General features: G+C 41.4%; 2 protein-coding genes across 3 annotated transcripts in view; one reads left to right on the top strand and one right to left on the bottom strand.

The window, feature by feature from the left end:
• The first annotated feature begins 967 nt into the window (after positions 1 to 967).
• On the top strand, positions 968 to 8,905 carry SOD1 (superoxide dismutase 1). The gene is made up of 5 exons (XM_077819381.1): positions 968 to 1,161; positions 3,959 to 4,052; positions 4,811 to 4,880; positions 6,635 to 6,752; positions 8,621 to 8,905. The coding sequence occupies exons 1-5, from the start codon at positions 1,051 to 1,053 to the stop codon at positions 8,729 to 8,731; spliced, it is 504 nt and encodes a 167-aa protein (XP_077675507.1). The 5' UTR covers positions 968 to 1,050; the 3' UTR covers positions 8,732 to 8,905.
• A 2,411-nt stretch (positions 8,906 to 11,316) lies between these two features.
• The window catches only part of SCAF4 (SR-related CTD associated factor 4), a 70,674-nt gene continuing 65,234 nt past the window's right edge, over positions 11,317 to 16,756 (bottom strand). The window contains exon 20 of one of the 2 annotated variants that reach the window (XM_077819361.1): positions 11,317 to 13,714. In XM_077819361.1, coding sequence (XP_077675487.1) covers positions 12,879 to 13,714 — 836 coding nt within the window. In that variant the 3' untranslated portion in view covers positions 11,317 to 12,878. The remainder of the gene's footprint in view (positions 13,715 to 16,756) is intronic. The other variant, XM_077819369.1, reaches the window with a different exon arrangement.

Below are 16,756 nucleotides of genomic sequence, written 5' to 3'. Positions count from 1 at the left end.
ACTAAAAGCAGGATGAGAGGTACCCAGCTAAGAACAATAATAAAATCTATCTCCGACTAGGGATAGATGGGCCTGATGAGCTGCTGTCTAACTAGGATATTCAAACTATGAAAGTATCAATAAACAGAGTTCTTGTTTTATTCTAATATAAATGGGATAATTGCAATTTAGCCCCATCTCCACAGGCTGAGGGGGTGTAAGAATATAAGTGTAGTGATGAGGTAATTTTTTATAAAAGACCCTGTAATCAAGCTTGTAACCTTTTTTATGTAACAAGCCCTGAAGATCTGATATTCTCTTTGTGGAAGCTTCAGAAAGCTCAGTTTGCTGTGTGCAACAAATTCCAGCCATTTGTAATGTTGTAGGATCACAGCCTTACACCCAGCCAAACGTAGGCAAGAAAGAGACCTGCCACCTCCCAAATGGAAGGAGGGCACCCAGGGACACACACAGAGGTAAAAACAACAAGGAGTCCTTGTGGCACCTTAGAGACTAACAGATTTATTTGGCATAAGCTTTCATGGGCTAGAACCCACTTCATCAGCTGCATGGAGTGGAAAATACAGGAGCAGGCATAAATACATGAAAAGATGGGAGTTGCCTGGAGAATCTAGCCACTGATCTCCCTGAGTGCAGGATTCAGGCTGGATTACCCAGAGGTACATGCCCCCTTAGCCCTCAACCCTGCTTCCACATTGGTCTCTTATACTCCGTCTGTCATGCCCCCGCGGCCTCCCTGCACCCTTCAGCCTTCACCTGGAAAGGCGGCCGCAGAGTGACGGGTGGCTGCCCCTTGATTACGAATAGGGGGGGGTGACAGCGCTCCCTCTCCCGATTGGTGGGTTCGGGTAGTGGATTCTGCCGCCTGGATTGGCTGAGCCTCTCCCGAGGCGGGCAGTGCTGCGCAGGCGAGCGTTGTGATTGGCTAGGCGGCGTGGCGGGGCTGCTATAAGTGGCGCGGCAGGGGGGCGGGTGGGGACGTAGGCGCTGGCTGTGGTGCTGTTCGTTGGTCCCCGGCAGCGCGGTTGGCTGCGGTTGAGCAGCGGGGCCATGGCGACGGTGAAGGCCGTGTGCGTGCTGAAGGGGGAGGACCCCGTGAAGGAGCCCGTGAAGGGCCCCGTGAAGGAGCCCGTGAAGGGCGTCATCTACTTCGAGCAGCAGGTCGGGCACGGGGGAGGGGGGCTGTCCGCGGCCCGGGGCGGGCTTGCGTCATCCCGGGGGGGAGGAGAAGGCTGCGGGGTGCCGCCGGGGTGAGCCCTGGGCAGTGCGCGGGGGCTCTGCGCGGCTCGGGGCGGGCGGGCGGGAAGTGCTGAGTCACTGCGGCCGGAGCGAGCCGCGCGGGGTTTCTCCGGGGCGGGGATACGCGGGGGGTGGGCAGGGCCGGAATAGGCGCCGCTGCCCCGGCGGGAGCGGGGGCGCTGGCCCGCAACCAGCCGCTGCCCGCTCTGATGCAACCGGCAGTGCTCGGAAGAGGAGACTGCGCGGCTACAGAGGTCAGTGCGCGGTCGCTCGGCAGGCGTTGGCGCCCCAGGGCGGCGGCATGGAAGGGCTGCTCCACAGTACGAGCTCTTCCCCTCCGCTGCCCCCTCCCCGCCTCCTTTTAATGGCGTCCAAGATTTGATTTTTGAGAGCTCTCTCTGAGCAGCTTCGCCGCCTGGGGAGTAGGGAAGGACGCCTTTGGAGTCCGGTTGCTGAAGCGCCACCTCCACCGCGGCCCCTGTTACTGCTTGAAATGGCTTTCAGGAGCCGGTCTCCCGCCACTCGGGATCAGCGGGGACAGAGCTGAAGGGCTTCTCTGCGCTAGAGAATTGAACCACTTGTGACTGCACGGGCTAAAGCGCAAGTGCTTCAGTGTGACTACGTTGGCTCTGCTAACCCGGTTCAAGTGCTGCCCGTGTTCTCCGTCGCACTTGCCTAAATCTAGGTTGCGCTCACCTTTGTGCGTTTTGGAAGACTTAGCAAAGCCACCAGTGCATAGGGGACAGTATTGGTAGGACTGACTGAATCGTATTCAGTTTGTCTACCTCCATATTTGTGGCAAAAAGCAGTTGAACTTAAGCTTTAAGTTCCTAAACATGCTGAAAGGCTGTTTCCTGAACTAGTTATTACACCAGTTGTAGACCATTTAATGTATGTCTGCACTGCCCAGTTACAGTGTGGTTGTACTGTGACGTGGGCAGTGCAGACATGCTTTATTGCTGCGGGAAAGCTCTCCCAGGAATAATAAAAAAAAAAAAACCCACCCTGAATGAGAGGCAGTAGCTTTATCCCCGGGAGTGTGGCTCCTGGCAATAAAGCGCTGTCTATACTGGTGCTTTTCAGCACTAAAACTTGTTGCTGGGGGGTGTGTCTTTTCACGCCCCTGAATGATTAAAGTTTTAGCACTGAAAGTGGCTGTGTAGACATAGCCTTAGTCACTCTGGATGTGAAGTGTCTTTTGGGCTGAACTATGTAATAGTATGGAAAACTGGGAATAACTTTGCTTTGAGTCTTCTCTGCAGTTGGGCACTGACACCCCCACTACTGTGTCTGTGCTGGCACGATGCCGTTGGCACTGCCCTAAATGAGAGGCAGGGCAGCCATGACACCTTGCCGAGCCAGTGTTGCTCTGAGATCATCTTGCTCAGCGCAACCAGTACTTGGCAAGACTTGTGTGTGCTAGTGCTCCTTACTTGAAGAGGACATGTACCCCTAAGTGTTACTCAAATAGTAATGTGCATAACAATGGTTCCTGGTAAACAGAGCCACTAAAAATAGTGCATGGGAAACGTAGTTTTATAACTGACCTATTAAACTAAAGAGGTAAGGCGGGTGGGGTAATATCTTTGGCCCAACTGCTGTTGGTAAGAGAGAAGCTTTTGAGCCACACAGCTCTTCTGCAGGTGTGGGAAGGGTGACAGCAAAATGCAAGGTGGAACAGATTGATTAGCATAAATAGTGAGCACATATTGTAAGGCAGTGCTACTCAAAGTGGTGGTCTGCAGACCGGTGCCGGTCTGTGAGCCATGAGCTACTGATCTGCGTGCACATGGGGGGGGAACAGCTTAAGAAGCTCTGTTGTAAGGGACCGTTCAAGGTAGAGTAGCCTGCAATGCCTGCACAGTCATGGGGAAAAAGGGGAGGGGGGAGGTGCTTATCTGGTGTCTCTGTTCAGTCCATGATTTTTAGTTTAGCAAAGTAGTGATTTTAAACTCCCAGGCTCATCTTTTTGAAAGTGTTGTGCAGGTTTAAAGCAGTTAAGCAGTATTCAGTACCATGGAAAACCTTTCTTGTACAGCATACTGCTTAAACTCTTGTCTTCAATCATAATTATCAAAAGTAGCACCTACATGGAAATTCTGCAGATAGAAATTACTAAACTGCCTACCTAAGAGGGCTGAAAACAGAGGAGATGATCCAGAGGTTAAAATATCCTTTACATAAATTTCCAGAAAAAAATTAGGCTAATTAAGATTACTTCCAGACTAAACATAAAGGAAAATCACCATATTTATACTGCAAGCTGCAGAGTTTAAAGCATGAAAACAGGGTATTTTTAAGGTGAAGTGTATACACGCCCTTGAAAAGGCACATAGCTCTTGACAAGGGTCTTAAGTTACCTTTTTGGGATCAGTATTTTTCTTGAACAGCGATTGTTTTGGAATTATAATACAGAAACCAATTTTCCTACTTTACGTAAGAGGTCAGGTCAAAAGACTGCTTTATATCTTCATTTGAGGCTTGAATCAATAAGTCTTCGCTATTGCTGGATGGACTGACTATATTTCATGAAGTCAGTTGTCATAACTACTGCATCAGTTGTTCACAGCTACAAAGTGCTGTGCAAACTATGGGACTGCAAGGTGTAATCTCTCCATTAGAAAGCCTCTGTTGCAGTTTTATCTGCTGCCTTAAAACGCTACAAGTCCTCAACTAGTTATAGACTAACAGAGAAATAACTTTCTTTTTCCATTTGAAGGGTAATGGACCAGTAACGCTCTCAGGAAGTATTACAGGTTTGACTGAAGGAAAACATGGCTTCCACGTTCATGAATTTGGAGATAACACAAATGGTAGGGTTCTTGTCTGGGCTCTCTTGCTATAGCTAAACTGTATTCTGACACCTTTAAGTTTATTGTACTGGACATGATTGTCCTTAATACCATGTCTTGTGGTCCTATAAAACTACTGTAGTGATACTCCTACTGGAATCAAACTCCTGTGTAAATTCAGTTTCTGGGTACTGAAATAAAAGGCAAGCAATATAAAATGAGGGTCTGTCCACTAGTTGCTAATAGCAGTATCTCACTTCAAGAAACTGATGGTATATAACCGCTGCATCTGAGCTACCGATATTCTAGCACAGTAGCTTTAAATCTGAAAGCAGTTGAGCAATGGAATGGAACATGAGATCAGCTAGCTCAAATTTGGATAATGTTTATCTGGTCTGCGCCCACTACTGGGTGGATAGACTTTGAAAGTATCATTTTCAGCTGAAGCTAAGATTGCCCCATGTAGATATGGAAGGTTAAATCTCCAGTGAGTCAATCTGAGGAAGCTTGTCCTGACCATACTCTAACATACCATGGATAAAGAGCTCTGGAAGTTCTCAAAGAAGCATCTCTTGTGAATAAACTCTAGTGGGTGTTTAGGGCAATAGTCATTTATCCATCTTTGGGTGGAAAGTGTCACATTATTCTTACAGGAAATAGCTACTGAGTTGTATTAAACTTATATAAGGCATCTTGCTGGGGAAACAGGTACATTTATGGATCAGAAAGAATACTCAGTTATGCAGTAACTTTGTACTGAAGACTGTAACTTGTTACAGGATGTACCAGTGCAGGTGCTCACTTCAATCCTAATGGCAAAAACCATGGTGGACCACAGGATAACGAGCGGTGAGCATCAGTGTTTAACTTTTTTTGCATTCTGTGGATCTCTACTAGAGAGGCTGGTCTCAACACCAGTTGCGCCATCACCAACTGTCCCTCTGAAACTGGTGTAAAGTTCACCCTCTGCCATTGGCCTTCCTCAGTCTTCAGCCACTGCAGTCCAGTTGTAGATTGGAAACTGCAATACCCGGCTATTATGGGAGTTGGGGAATGCCCCATACTCCTAGTAAACAGGAGTTCTAGTAGAAGTGAGTGTGATTAACTTCAGCATTTAAGTGTTGACTGTAATGGTTTGCATAAACTTTTATTGCTTATGTAGTCAGTTTTGTAAGCATCTTTGGAAAAAGATTACAAAATAGGAGTCTGAAGAACTAGACTTCTGAGCCTTCCTTCAGTAGCAAGTTAACAGTGGATTTTTTTCTTTTAAGGACCATTTAAAAACCTTCTAGATGTTTTGGGGGAAAACTAGCATAGCAATTTTAAAGGAAAATTGTATGCCTCTAAACTAAAACTCTAGAGGATTCAGCAACAAGCATTGGGGGGGAGAAATGATTGACTTAAGCATTCTCTCTAAAAGCTTCTGATATTGGCTGCTGTCAGAATACCAGACTAGACTAACAACTAGTCAGTAGTGATTCATCTGTCTCCAAATTATATCTCAGTGTGGACTTCCAGATTTTCAAATTCCTGGGTAACTAGAGCAAGCACAAAGTCTTGGTGTCTTGCCTATAGTTTATTTTGCAATTCATAAAATACAGATGTCAGAAAAGAAATAGTACAGGCAATGATGCTAGTACAAGCAATATACAGCCAAACACTAACAATCTCAAATTGATTTGGACATTGGGTATAATTTAAATGAGTAATGTACATAAATTCACCAAGGGTAATCCATTTTTCTTTGGAAATCCTAATTCTTCTAGAAAATCCTGGATTTTAAAGAACAAAAGCAAATCTAACCTGTCCTGTCTGCCCCGCCCCCGCCTTGATGAATGCATGTCCCAGTTGTTGAGAATCAGATAATAATGGGAAACACAAGCTGGGGAGAATGTTCCACAGTAGGGTAGAGCCCTGGAAAATGCCAAATAAGGGCACTTCTCCTAAGAATAGAATAGCGCAAATGGTCATGAATTTTTATACTCCAGATCATTGAGGTACCTACTAATTTTTTTCCTCTCAGCTGGCAGCTTGCTTTGATTCAAATAGCTGTTCACAGCAAATATTGTGGTACTGTATCAAAAGCTTTAAAAGTGTGGCTACTTATGCCCTTGTCAGTAAGCCAGTTTACAGTTCTGCCTACTTGAGATTAATAACATTTGAGTACATAGTAAATGTTACAGTATGGTAAGTGTGGGCAGATCAACTTTACCAGCTGGTGAGTTTTGATGCATTTTGAAAAGATTTTGTAGGCTGGACTGCCACCTGTCCTAGTTCAAAATAGTAGCTATACTTTGTGGTCTCCAGAGCTCTGCCTGGGACTGAAGTTAAACATGTTAGCAGATTTCCCTTATCCTTCAATATCTGATTCTTTTAAATAGTGTGAGGACTTACGTTGGGAGAAGGTGGGGTTAGGTGGCATGTTTTACTCACTACTTCAGTTCAAAACCTGGTACAAAAGTTGTTGTCACTTGCATTAAACAAGAAAACAGGAATCTAACACCATGTTGCTCACTACATGGAGAAGCTAATACCTTTTCTACTGGCAAATGATTCAGACTTAGTCTCAAGACTCAAATGACTTCTATTTCTGTGCATTCTAGGCATGTTGGCGATCTTGGCAATGTGATTGCTAATAAAGAAGGTGTGGCGGAAGTGTGTATTAAAGATTCTTTAATTTCTCTTACGGGATCGCAGTCCATTATTGGACGCACCATGGTGGTAAGTATCAGCTGACTAGTATCTGTATTAAAGTCTTGTGAGACTGAAATCTGGTACAGTGCACCTGTACTACAGAATCTACCATTCTTTGACTGAAAAATCTGAACCAAATAAACTGAATCAGTGACAGTTTGTAAATAGACCCTGTAGTATTAACTGAACTATTAATTGAAATTGGGTGTCTAAAGACAAGCTAAATGTCAACACTAGCATTTCTGGGTACCTTAAACTAATTAATTCTTCAATTCAAACAAATTTCTGGGGTTTCAGAATCTGTCTTCTCTATAGATTACTACTGCAACAATTATGCTTTTGCCAGCAAGAATCTAAAAACAGGGAGAGTGTCATGACTTCAGACTGCAGGTTACTGTATTTTTGTTTAATGAAATTATCTGAAGCTTTGCAGAATTTGAGTGTGAACACACCTAACAAGCAGCTGTAGCTGTGTGTAAAAGTCATGTTGAAGGATGACTTAAACATGTGGAGTTGTTCTCTTGCATGAACTGTAGCTCCAAAACTTGAAGTATCATTTTAAATGAGTCATGGCCAACTTGATGTACGAGTTGCATAATGAAGGCTTTTATGTGTGAGGGGAGAAGATACCAGTCTCAACGTGGAAGGTTAAAAGCTACTTGCACATCAAAGGACTGGAAAATCTTGATCCACCTTAAAGGAAGAGGTGGGGAGAAGCTGAACATGTTGGAGACCTTGAGCTACGTACATGGAGTTCTGCTGTCACCTAAAGCATTTCATGATTGGTGCGACTTGTCACGCAGTTGACTCCAGCTACTTGATTTCTGCAAGTGTCTTCCTGGCTTCTGGCAGGCTAGATTCTGAAGCTCAATCACTCCCTTCACTTAATTTTTGCTTCTTTCTAACTCTCTCCTGCCAAGTCTCATTCAGTGGGTGAGATACTAAAGACAGTTGGCTAGAGGAAACTGGATCTGGTGTCTTTGCTTTGCTTCCTCTAGTATTTAGGTGTGGCTTTCAGGTAACTAGTTTGACTACAGGTAATCTGATTCAGTGAAGGATTTGACAGGAGGCACTCTAGCAACAAGGGTCTATAAAGTGACTTAAATAGTAAAACTGCTAACCTGTGTTAGCAGCAACTTAATTAGTGCCATAACACTGACTCTGGATCTCTATTGTAGACTACTGTACTTTAATGCAATTTTCTTGTTCAGGAGGTATACTATGCAAGGTAACTGGTGTGATATAAAATCACCACTGCTCTTATTGGCCTGCATCAGTGTTTGACCAAGCAGAGAAATGTGCCATCCATTAGGTTTACAGCACAGGTACTAGCTATGAATGCTTTAACCTACTACTTGCTATTGAAATCTTCCTGTTGGCTTGGATCCCCGTTACAGGGATGAATTTGAATCTTAAATAGCTTAACACTCCCATTTTGGGTAATGGTGCCAAGATTTTAAGGCTTGTATTTCTAAATTTGGATTTTAACTTGATGGGCACTTCAGCTTGCAAATAAGAACTGAACTGGAGTTTACTCTTATGGCCAGTCTAAACTTAAGGCAATACTATGCTCATAATTACTCAGCATGAGTGTCAAGTTAGGTGCACTTTAATATTCAGCACAGAATTATTTGAACCTTGCTCACTCTAATCAAACTCTTATCTGGAAGTGCTTAACTTCTAAGACACTGTTTCCAGCAACATGAGTGAAGTAGATCTTTCCTCAGTATATTAAACTAGATGGCAAAAGCTTAACTGGTTTTGGTGATATGAACTAGAATTCAGAGGGAGTACTGCCATTTAATCACTTAAGCCGCATGGCTAAAGGTTGAAATGTTAATATCTTGCCATTTAACATGGGGTTAATTCTTAATCCATTTTTTTTTCCCCTTTAGGTCCACGAGAAAGAAGATGACTTGGGTAAAGGAGGAAATGATGAGAGTTTAAAAACTGGCAATGCTGGTAGTCGTCTGGCTTGTGGTGTTGTTGGAATAGCTAAACTCTAAATATTGACTACTTAGAAGCATTTAAAGTGCAAATGATAAGTAGGCTATATAGCAATGTACATTGTTCTGGCAAAAGCTTTCTTTAATCTTACTGCTATTTTCAGTATGTATTGGCTAGAACAGTATAAATGACTTAATTTTGTATGTGTACTGCAATTAAAATGTTGATGGAAATATGTAGTTTTCTGTTAATCTGTTCTAAAGTAATCTCTGTATGATTAAAAAAACACCCCAAAGATGGATAGGGTCAACAACAACTTGCATGTATGCAGTGGTTTCCAGTTCCTGAAACCTTAAGTGCACCAGTTCCTTAAGGCCTAGGAGAACATGGTTTTACTGTTAGTATTACCTTCTATAATGAAGGGACATGGTTATACACCAGGGTAACAGCTGCACTGGAAGTCATTCTTTCAACCCCTAGCACCATTGATCATGTAAATAGGGTTCCCTATGTGGATTCACTTCTCTATTCCATTCTGGAAGACCAGAACACTAAATCTCAATGAAATATCTGAACAAAACTGTCTTACTCCAATCTTTTAAAAAAAAAATTGCAGCCTCCCCTCTGTTGAAAGGCAGTATTATTGAACCAAATGCTGGGCACACCTTTCTGACTATTCACTTGTAGCAATACTAAACTGATTAAAATTGCCATACAACATGTTCAATTCTGACAGTTTAAGGGTAAAACTTAACCCTGCCTCTGATGTAAGGGACCACACAGTTGCTCAAAACTTGAAGGAGTTGGCTTAAGTATCAAACCTGGAAAGAATATAACTTCAGTAGAAAATTTTTCTCCCCCAAGCTGTAGCTATGCAGCATTTTAGGGTAGGAGGGAAGTAAAGTAAAACAAACCTAATGCTATCCTAGCACAGGGAGGGGCTTTATGTTGCTACTTCAGTTACAGAGGTGGTAGTGAGAACAAGGGCAATCATCTATGCTGGCAGCCTTACCTGCTTAGCAGTGTAGTATTATGCAGCACTAGTCTTATGGATCTTTATCCATAAGATAATGCATTTGCTAAAAGTATATCATACCTCTTGAACTAATTTGGTTGACTAGCTGAAATGGCTTGGGAAGATCATTCACTTATTACCAACCCAGCTGGCTTGGCCCAGGTCATTTTGGTAAAATGGCAATGCAGCACTTAAGCATATGGATGGTGCCTATAGCACCTGAAATTCATGTAAGGTTTTTCTTCCCTAGGTAGTGATTTACTTTGCTATATACAGTATATTATAGCAACTAGGCATTTCAAGGGCCCAGTAATTCCTGGTATATACTACTCTTTAAATACAATTGTTTATCTCAATTTAAATCTTAACATTCCTCTATATTTTAAATACATGAGCTGTAGAAGTAGTTGGTGGCACTTCTAGCCCCTAGATTCCCATGTAATCAATTACAAACAGAATGGTTCTTTGAATAGCAACAAAACTGTAGAAAACATATGCTGTCATTCATTAGAGGTGGCAAACAATCATGTACAAGCTTTACACAACCCTACCATTCTGTTACTCTACACAGTACCTTGTCTATGCCAGCAGTACTGACAAGTGAGTGGATGTTTCAGGGTTTTAGCATTACTCAACCACTGGAGGCTGAACCTTTGAACTAAGGTGTGTACCAATACTGCTATCTTCCCTAATAACCCTTTCCTTTAAAAGCAAGTTTGATTTTACTTCAGGAGGGGAGAAGATATTCTTTGTCTACATTGTAAAATAACTGAAGTTGGCTTACTAAAAAAGCTAACTCTGTATTAGGCATTGTAGTGTTGCAGATGTGGATTGATCCATGGTAGCAGGGAAATTTGCCCAGCACATCTCACTACAGGCTATCCTACTTGTTATAGAGTAACTGCCTTGTACTGGGCCAGATATTTACTTTCAAAACAAAATTCTACACTATAATTAAAAAGTCAGGTGAAGTGACCAAACAGAATAGTATATATGGAAAGGGAGGACTAGTAGGCACAGGTTCCATTTACTATCAAAATACTCCTTTCCAGTTGCTTGAGTTCATGAAAAGAAAAAGTTCAGCACCTTCTCAGCAATGCCTGGTTGCACGGATTTAAGTGTAACCTTACATGCATCCTCAGGGGGAATTCAAAGGTTAGCTGAAAACTGGAAGCAGTTAAATATTAATGAAAGTAGGCTAGCCCCAACTAGGCACTATATTAGTGCCACACAAACCATATTTACCTTTAGTGTGTAAAAAAGATTGCATACAGGGCATTAAAAAATGGCATTGCAAACCATTTAAGAAGTTGACTGAAAATCTGATTTCTAAATGGAGATGGTGGAAGTGTAGGTGACTCATGTAACCTATAGTACATAAATGCTTGTTTCCATGGCTTTGAGTAGATACATTTTATCAGAAGACCTCCCTCCCTTATAGAATTATGACAGTTGTTACTAAGACAGTTTTAAACTTGGACAAATACCTGTTATATATTAAAAAAAGGTGCAGTCCAGTGGCCCACCACAGAACAAACATTAGATACACAAATTTTAACACATGGAATTTGAGTTCACTGCAAGTATGTAAACAGTTTTTTTCTCTTTATTCTGCTATTGCAAGAACAAAAATATATGTCCTCTTCCCTTCCCAATCCTCCCCCTACTGTTACCTCCCTCCCAAAAAATCCCAGCTATGAAAAAGTATTGATGTAAGAAAGCAGCTGCCCTTCACTTAAGAAAAATCAACTTTAAAATGCAGAGCACATCTACCCCAGGGGAAAAAAACATTTGAACATGGACAAGTCATACAATTTTTTCCACTACATTTTATACTGTAACAGGCTTCAGATGAACCTCTTTGTAACATAAGCCTCATTTTTTTGTGCACGGGGTAATCAAGGAGAAAGAGCTTCCAGATGCAGAATTCTTTGGGATTTGGTTCAGATTACTGTTGGCAGCCTCTAAACTGTTTGCAGCAGAAGGGCTATTAGAATTAGTACTTGCCCTGTTGTAGTTTATTTTACAAAAAATAATTTGTCAGATGGAGAAAGAACAGTTAAACTTCCACAAATACAGGAATGGGTAGTTTGATAGTTACACCACCACATGGGCAAAAAGTTTAAGCCTACCTCTTGCTAGAGTACAGGAGATAGGCAATTTTAATATAAACAAACAACAGTAATTGGCTAGACTTGTGTGAAGGAACAGACAGCATTTTAAAAAAATCCTTGAATATCCCCACCACCACTTCCCATCCCCACTTAAAAAAAATAGGTTAGCATTTTAAATTGGTGATTTGGTGTCTCTGATTTCTCTCCCACCCCCCTTTCCAAAAAGCATTAATGAATTACAAGTACAAAAGATGCTGAACTGGTGCTTCCCCAGCCCACCACACACAATCTTAATATAACATTACAAGCAGAGCAGACTTTCTGAAGTGGTCTGCTTTGTCAGTAAGTATTTTTAAAGGTTAATTAGGGCAACATTTATTATAGAACCAATTGGAGAAAAAATAAAACCTTGATTGCATTGCAAAACACTTAAACAATTACCTCTTCAAATAACATTTTAAAACCACTAACCTTTACCTAGTATGGTCAAGTAGATCATTAAAATGCAGCAATCTAAAAATCAAAATAACTATTACAAATAAAAATTTGCTTTTGTGAATAGCTACACAAACAGATGTATTTCTTTTTAACAATTATAAACAAAACAGTCTAATTTAGACTCCAGTACAGCATTAACAGTTCAAACTTTAAGATGTTGAACAATCCTTTTCCACTTCAGTGCAGTGTAGGAAGAATAGCACACGTTAAAGTTTGTTACGAAAATAGAGTTTATTAAAAACACATCCCTATTGTTTTGAGGAGCTTTCACCGTTACCTTTTCTTAAATTAAAAAAAAAAAAAAATAGAAAGCACTTCTACTTCTGATTTGTAAACTTTTTAAAGTCAAAACTTTAAAAAAGTTACAGCAAAAATGGGTAATATTCATATCTTCAGTATTTTGTGTTATGTTGACGCTATTTTAAATAGAAGGGAAGCAATCAAATTGCTTACAATTCCCCACAAACTACTGAGGGGCTGTGGTATAGCAGAAGCAAATATAATACAGCAGTACTGTACAACTCTAAAGCTCTACACTCCATTAAATGTCACTGTCACGTTTTTGATAAATTCCAGTCTCTAGCGAGGAGCCTCTACAACTGAGCCGGTATCCTTTTCGGCTTGCTCAACAGATGAGGTAGCCTCAGATGTTAACTCTTCATCAGGTTTTATACCTGTAGGTTCAGACTCCCCTTTATTAAGTTCTGAAACAATGTCTGCATTTTCCACTTTGCCACTATGAGATTCATGGTTTTTGTCACCATCTGCCCTGTCTGTCAGCTCAGGTTTTTCCTTTCCTCGATTTTCTTCCTTGTCTCTACGAGACTCCCTATCTCTAGAATCTCTCTCTCTGTCTCGGTGTCCACTGGACCGTCTATTTCTCTCCTCCAAGTCTCTATGTCTATCACGTTCAGGGCTTCTTCTTCCCCATTCTCTCCTTTCGCGATTACCAAGTCGCTCATGATCTCTATCATCATTGCGGTTAGCATAGCGCTCACGCTCATTTTCTACCCGGTTTCCAAAAGACCTCCTTCCAAACCTTTCCTGGTCTCTATTAGGAGTGAATGTCTGCCTATCATTCCTAAACTGCCTTCCATCTCTATTATCTTCAGGCCCACTTGGTCCTCCAACTCCTGGTATCCCACCAGGCCTGACAAAGTGGCCAGGTGGTGGAAAAGGGTTTTTCATTCCATGTGGTGGAGGCATTCCAAAGCTCCCTGGTCCTGGAGGTGGACCTCTGTGCAACATATGGGGAGGCATGTGCCGAGGTGGCATCAAGGGAAACCGTTGTAGATGAGGTGGTGGCATTCCTGGAGGTCGCTGGAGTGGTATTAAACCAGGCCGTGCACCAAGGAGGCCAGTAGATGGTGCCTGTAACCCGATCACAGGAGCAGGTGGTGTAACCCCTGGAGTACCTGCAAACCAAAAAAAAAAGTTAATCGGTTATAAAAAGATCATAACCTCAGAATCTCTTATGAAAGTTACCCCCATAAAGCTTATGAAAAACAGTAGGGTTAGGAAGTCTGGACAAATCAGAACTGCTTTCATAGTATTTGCATTTTATTTACTCTTTGTAGTTTGTCTCATAAATACACATCTGCCATATACTGAACACTGTAAAAGAAAACATTTTTTAAACCGAGGTTGTGTAGATACATTTGCACTAAAATAGTTAATACTAAATAGTATTTTTGTTTTTCATACGGTCGTCTACCTTCAAAGCCTGGCAGCTGCTACTGACCAGGAGAGAGACTGAAGTGGGCTGTTTATCCCCACCGCCCTGCACTGCTCTGGCCACACCTCCAACTTCCTAGCAATTTATATTCCACATATTTAACAACTGCTTCAGCACCTTCCCCACTAGCCACCCTGCAAACTGTAGTTAAAGTAGCAGGAGAAAAGTTAACTTATTACCCAACTGAAAATAGGTAGGATTAGAATGTAGGTAGGAGGGAGAGTCTCTGAATGGGGGAGGGGCAGCAGGTACAGAATAACTTCCTGAGATGGGGGTGTGGCCAGAACTGGCGGCCAGGGCAGGAGATGAGATTAGACACAATTCACTTTACTTTGTTCTTTAAGGTGGCAACTGCCAAGTGTTAGCCAAATTTTAACTTTTAAATTACTTTATAGCAGTCTTGGTCAACTGTTTTTCATTCTTAAATATGGGCTCTATTTGAATGCTGTGATCAGATATAAGGGAAAAAGTATGAAACTTGAGAACACCCCACTCTGGCAGGCTCCGTCCTGAGCTTGTTTACACCAAAACGCTCTGTACCTGGGAGTCCAAAACTCAAAGAGCAGACTGCAAGAACAGTAACAGCCAAGTATTTAAAACACGTACTATGGGAGTTTATCTTGCACAGTTCCATTTGTTTACAGATGACAACATGGCCGGCCCGTTATTTAGCTTTTATAATATATCTAGAAACCCAGCTCTATAACTCATTTCAGTCACTTCTGTTTTCTGCTCATTGAGAAGCTTGTCTGAAAATACTTCTTTCCAGCTAGAAACTGATACACATACAAAAAGAGTAGACATTTTACAAGAATGCTTTTACTTCAAGGGAAAGGAACCTCCAGGACTCAACTTTACCAGAATATTGGCAGGATTTCATTCAGCATAATACATGTAAATTGATCTTAATTGGTCTCATTAACTATTTTGTTTTTAAACTTTTATCATGAAGATAATAGGTTTTATTCATAAAACTGTCACAGGAAAGTTAGAGGAAGTGAACATAAAGCTAACAACGCAACCTATAGATGGTTTGAGACTTCTCTTCCAGGGCAGGGAAATAATCAGAAACCTTACCCAAAAGCCAGGTATTACATTTTTAGAATACCACTACAGGCAGCCTGAATTTTAAAGCCACGGTTGCGAGCAGAGGGGGAAAAGACACATCAAGTGACCTCTTCCCCGTTTCACATCCCTCAACTCCATTTCAGCTACAGTATCTACTCAATTCAGTGTGAATCTGACTATATTTAGTCCTGTCCCCACTCCCCAGGTAAACATGACATATTTAATAATCAGTAGTGTGTAATGTTCTCCCAAGAACAAACTCATCTCACAGTACCCACAGTCTTGTTTCCAGCTGTGGTAACTAAATTTAGATTACATACCTTAGGACTAGGGTCATCCATCTCTGACACCTAGCACTATGGCATCTTCCTTGCTTATAGCATGGATATTAAAGGCTCTAGATAGCAAGAGTCTACTTGCGGGAATGATAAAGAGGCCGGCTCTTATACTGGTCCATGATACGGTCATCCATCTTCTTGCCTTCCTCTCCAACCAGATACTTTAACTACAGTTTCAAATGTGACATTCTTGCTAAAGAATCCACCAGTAAAAGCTAGCTTGATTTGTTTTGTTTTTTTTGTCTCCCAAAGAAGGGTATTTTGATAACTTCTTCACCATATCATTCTTGTAGTTGTGCCTATTATGACCTGGTTTACTGTTTCTATGAACAAACTGTAAGCTCACGAGACTCCATGTTCTCATATTCGTACAATGCTCAACACATAGTCAATGCATGCTAATATATATTTTACTCTTCTTAAATGTCAAAGAATGCCTGAGAGTCAAAGTAGGTGAGGTAATATCTTTTATTGGACCAATGTCTGTTGGTGGATGGGACAAGCTTTTGAGTTTCACTAAACTCTTCTTCAGGACCACTTAAAATGAAGTGCGCAACTAAGGGTTGGCAGGCAGTAGTGTATGCGACAAATTATTGTAATGAGCCATAAAACCAGTGTCTCTGTGTAGTCTAAGGTTGGTTGTTTATATTGTGAGGCAAAGTTACCGCATAGAGAATAAATGTGACAAATAAAAACCCGACCTAAATCGGTGATGTAATGAATTTAATAAGGCAGGTAGATGCCTTGGGTTTATATTTGGCATAGGATAGATGAGAGTACACTGAAACAAACTTTAGAAACATTAATATGACAAGAAAAATTTTAATTCCATTTTGAAGTATTGGTTGCTCATTAATTTCTCATCCTCTGCACACGGAAAATGCAGTGGTGTCTATCCCACCCCCAGACTTCTCACGCCATAAGAACATAAAATGGTCAGCACGTTCCTTTCTTTCCAGATTGGACCAGCTCATCATCCCAGTGTAGTTGAATAGATTTCACTGTAAGTGAAGCATCTCGGATTTTTTAGCCTCGTACCATACAAGGTTAGGCTATAGAATTTCTTTACTGAATTGACTCAAGCATTAGACTAATTTTACTCTAAGCCCAAAGTCTATAAATTACGTATCTAAATTTACTGACAAGTACTAAATAAAAACTAAAACACTACCCTGATTGTACATGCAACTTTTGGTATAATTTACTTTGTAATCCTTTAGGGTAGAAACAGGATTTCAATGTCAAACTGTTTATCATCAAATGTGAAATGAAGTACCAAAGCTCCCACTAGACATTTGACCTTCTAAGCAACATGA

The sequence above is a fragment of the Eretmochelys imbricata genome, chromosome 1 (assembly GCF_965152235.1).
Source record: "Eretmochelys imbricata isolate rEreImb1 chromosome 1, rEreImb1.hap1, whole genome shotgun sequence".
NCBI lineage: Eukaryota > Metazoa > Chordata > Testudines > Cheloniidae > Eretmochelys > Eretmochelys imbricata.
The sequence above is the reverse complement of the archived record's forward strand: the minus strand, read 5'-3'. Positions and strand labels throughout refer to the sequence as shown.

Bases quoted from the DNA above. Each gene is read 5' to 3' on its own strand.
- SOD1 (XM_077819381.1), top strand. From the start codon at position 1,051: ATGGCGACGGTGAAGGCCGTGTGCGTGCTGAAGGGGGAGGACCCCGTG. The intron at 4,053-4,810 runs GTAGGGTTCTTG...AACTTGTTACAG, and splicing joins ATTTGGAGATAACACAAATG to GATGTACCAGTGCAGGTGCT. The intron at 6,753-8,620 runs GTAAGTATCAGC...TTTCCCCTTTAG, and splicing joins TTATTGGACGCACCATGGTG to GTCCACGAGAAAGAAGATGA.